The sequence below is a fragment of the Primulina huaijiensis genome, chromosome 6, assembly GCF_012295235.1.
Source record: "Primulina huaijiensis isolate GDHJ02 chromosome 6, ASM1229523v2, whole genome shotgun sequence".
Classification (NCBI taxonomy): Eukaryota; Viridiplantae; Streptophyta; class Magnoliopsida; order Lamiales; family Gesneriaceae; genus Primulina; species Primulina huaijiensis.
The window spans coordinates 11,320,541-11,324,742 of record NC_133311.1 but is presented as its reverse complement, the minus strand read 5'-3'; the positions used below and the strand labels follow the sequence as shown (position 1 = coordinate 11,324,742).

The 4,202-nt window shown below is 34.8% G+C and overlaps 1 protein-coding gene across 1 annotated transcript; it reads left to right on the top strand.

Annotated features, from left to right (window-relative positions):
* The first annotated feature begins 1,072 nt into the window (after positions 1-1,072).
* Positions 1,073-2,665, top strand: LOC140979410 (photosystem I reaction center subunit XI, chloroplastic). Its single transcript, XM_073444797.1, has 2 exons — positions 1,073-1,294; positions 2,030-2,665. Exons 1-2 carry the CDS (start codon positions 1,148-1,150, stop codon positions 2,519-2,521), a joined length of 639 nt encoding a protein of 212 aa, XP_073300898.1. The 5' UTR covers positions 1,073-1,147; the 3' UTR covers positions 2,522-2,665.
* The last annotated feature ends 1,537 nt before the right edge of the window (positions 2,666-4,202 follow it).

Sequence of the window (4,202 nt, the reverse complement as noted above, 5' to 3'; positions counted from 1 at the left end):
GTGAGAGTGTTGCTGGTGTCCACGCCGTCCAGTACTGTAGTTACTTGTAGATGGATCCATCGACTTTTTTGAGGATGAGGAAAGTCACAATTAATAATCTGAATTCAATAAAAAGAAAAATTTTTATGATCATGATAAAAAGTTTTATGTTATGTTTGAGGAAAAAGAAAAGGTTAAGGTTTATGTTTGCATGTCATGAAAATGTTTTTTTTACGTAAAAGTATTTTCACTGTTGCTTATGACTTTATACTTATTATTTGTTCTAAAAATTATGGTGTGTTGAGTCTTTAGACTCACTAAGTATGATGGATGCAGGTGAGTTTGATGGAGGTCTTGATGGTTGACCTGACTGGACTAAAGGTGCACATGACCCGAGGACCAGCGTTTCTACTTTTCCGCGCTTACGATTTATGATTTATGATTTACGTTAAAGATTTTACGACTATTTATCTATGCTTTGAGAGAGTTTTGAGAGGTTTAGTATGTGCTATATTTTTCAAATTTATTGCATTTTAGGTTTGGTAAAATATTTGACGATCTCATATTATGACTATTTCACTTGATTTTCAAATACTAGTTGGTTGGTTTATTTTTAAATGTTGCAAAATATTTTATGAAAATATTTTTATGTATAATAAGGGTTCGACCGATTTAGTGAGGTTTGAAAAAAAAAATTTCTAGTACTTTTTATGCAATAAAAATGGCTGACGTTTCAGTTATAGCTGATAGTAACAATGTAACTTAAATATTTTAAGCCGCACATCAGTCCAAGCGTTAGGATTCGATCGCTCAACATAATAAACAAAACTATTATATCCTAGCAGTTTTGATTCAAATATACCTTACATGTTCAATTCATAATTTGCTATTCTTCATATATATACCAAATTAATAATTGATCAATATATATATAAATAAAAGAGTGAGAAAAAAGACTAAGAAAAAGGAAGGACAATAAGGGAATCCCACGTATAATTCGAATGACACAAATGTGGATAAGGGATAAGATTGCAAAAGGACAGTAGCCAATGAAAACGTAGCAATGTCCAAATGTTTACCACAAATTTTTATGCAAAAGATATAATACCATCCGACTATATAGTTTTCGACTGTCACATTTGTAAAAATAAAATTTTTTGAGCAAAAAATGGCCTCGACAATGGCTGTCCAGCTGAAGACCCCCTATGTCTCGAGGGGATTACTAGCTCCTCCCAAGGGTGTTCCGGGATCTGCCTTCAGAGCTTCGCCTTCTACCAAGAGATCCTTCGCCGTAAAGGCCATCCAGGCCGAAAAGGTTCGCTTCTCGAATTCGCGTCTTTTTAGAGGATTTATGTATGGGATTCATATGTTACTAGCTAGGACATTCAGATTTGAAATATACCTCCAATCAACATGTCGAAACTACAACAAAAATACTTTTTGCAGCACGCAAATCTGCTTTTCGCAGCGATCATTGGTTGAAAAAATCATATTTCTTGTAACGTGTACTTTGGATGGATTGGAATGAGTTTGAGGAAATTAAATATTGTAGAATAAATTATTCATATCGTTGGTGAATATGTTGCATACCTGCAAATTGAAAATTTGGCTGAATTTTCATTTTCTAATTATTTAGTCGGTTTTAATTTTTCTACTATNTAAAAAATTTAATAATTATAATATCAAACTATATCGATAATATAACCGGCCTTCAATTTTTTTATATACTAGAATTGATAATTGAATGATCGCTATTGAAGTTTGTTCATAATTTACATAACTTCATCCATAATTTGCTCTCAAGTTTATATATCATGATCCTTTACTATAAGAAATGCACGTGATTACTATTATTAATGAACTAAGAGGATGATACTAATGAGTATGTATTAATCCTCATTCAAATGTGTTAAATTGATAGAATTTTACCAAAGATTTAGGAGAAAAAATCGAAATTTTTAAAAGAACACTTATTATTGCCCATGCATGGGTTCATGAAAAAGACTCCTATGAATTTCATATTGATTCACTTTGAGTAATCCACTTGCAGCCGACATACCAAGTGATCCAACCCATCAACGGCGACCCATTCATCGGAAGCCTGGAGACCCCGATCACGTCGAGCCCATTGATAGCCTGGTACCTGTCCAACCTCCCTGGCTACCGGACGGCCGTAAGCCCGCTTCTCCGCGGGATCGAAGTTGGCCTGGCCCATGGATACCTCTTGGTCGGCCCATTCGCGGTCACGGGCCCGTTGCGCAACACGCCCTACCATGGTGCAGCAGGCTCGCTCGCAGCAGGTGGCCTAGTGATCATCCTCAGCATTTGCCTGACAATGTATGGGATTGCTTCATTCAAAGAAGGTGAGCCCTCAATTGCACCAACTTTGACTCTAACTGGGAGAAAAAAGGAAGCTGACAAGTTGCAGACTGCAGAGGGATGGGCTCAGTTTAGTGGTGGATTCTTCTTTGGTGGGATTTCTGGTGTCCTTTGGGCTTATTTTCTACTCTATGTTCTTGATCTTCCTTACTTTGTGAAGTGAAAAAATTATCTTGGATTGGACTATGTTGTATACTAGAGGATTCAACATCAAGATCACTTTGATTCGATGTCATATGTTGTTAATTGTCCATTATATGTTTGTGTTATGTGATTGTGGTGAATGATTGAGGAAATGTTTTGTTTATATTGTTGGTGTCCGAATGGTAAAGTTGTTGGAAATATACGTGTAGGGGGTGAGGTTTGGGAAATATAATGTATTGCATTTGGTTGAGGTTTTATCAGATCCACGCACACATATAGAACTCAATCCTCGTGTGTCATGTCTAGTATGCCTTTAATGGGCCGAGGCTCGAATCTTCCCGCAGATCCATGCCTAAGTCCGTGCGATATCGTAGGCAGAGACCTTAGGGGGACGGACTCAGGCACGACATGAGTGCATGTGTTGCATGGATAGATAAACAAAGCTAACCCCGAAATGGAGTCAACTACTACTTAGGGCAAGATAAGATCCAGGCGTTGCATATACATGGATAGATAAACGGTTTTGTTTTTGGGTTAAATCAGAATTTTTCTACTATAAATTAATCCTTTTATTTGAGGACTAAACGGTTTATGGATTTGTTAATGGCATATTATTGATTGTTCCGAGTCTTGAATGTTTTTTTTAGAATTTGAATGTCTTCTTTTTATAGACATTGAAATATGTTTAAAAAAACTATATATTGAAAATATATTCTGTTAGGATCGGGCGATTGATTAGGGGGTCAATAAACAATCTCACTAAAATCTCAAAATTAATTTGGTTATATTAACAATATTGAAATGTAATTCTTGTCGGTTTGATAAGTTTGATTTGATAAAACATACAAAAGCGTCCACAAAGATAAATCTTTCGAAAAACTCACAAATTCATTCAATTATTATCAATAATTCTTCAATATTGTATGTAAGGTATACTTAACCAAAAACATGGTAAAATCGTCCAAAAACGCCAAAATATTTTTTCCAAAATTAATTAGTGTCATAATCCCACGTTTGTGAAATTATGTCCAAGGGGAACGCGCTGGAGCGGGTGAAAATGCCCGCGGGAGCGAGCTGGGACGGGTGAAAATGCCCGCTGTGGCGCACCTGTATCAGCCTGGATGCTCTTCTCTTGGTCATTTAACACGTAAATAACATTATAATGATCCTAAACTTGATTGGTATGTTATTGGTAGCTTGCAATGAATCCTTGATGAGCTTCCTTGAACTTCTTTCCAATAGTTAGATCGTAACGCGTGATTAGATTCATATCATACTCCTCTTCTTCAAAAATATTTGTCCTCAAATCTTTGCTATCTACACAAAAACGAAGCAAGTTAGTAATAAAAAAGATTATATTATCAACATGCTTTGTAGAGCCCAAAATCAATACACGTAAACCTATGCCTTTATTAAATTGTTGAATTATTTATTTAAATTTTAAATTGATTTTTAACTATGCATGATTTATGATTTGCATTATTTTAAATTATTACATGTTTATTTGATGTATGTTAAAATGTTTACTTGAGTTTTATGTTTCAGGCGAATATTTGATGCGGGATCGGGAAAAGAGACCGGTGACGTTTTAGACGATTTATGAAAATATGGTATTTTATTTCAAGTCAAGAAATTTAGTGTTTTAATTGATTTATGAAATTTTTATCATTTTAAATTTAATTTAATTTATTAGGTGATTT

Coding starts and splice junctions, on each gene's coding strand:
- LOC140979410 (XM_073444797.1), top strand. CDS start 1,148: ATGGCCTCGACAATGGCTGTCCAGCTGAAGACCCCCTATGTCTCGAGG. Junction 1,295..2,029: donor AGGCCATCCAGGCCGAAAAG/GTTCGCTTCTCG, acceptor ATCCACTTGCAG/CCGACATACCAAGTGATCCA.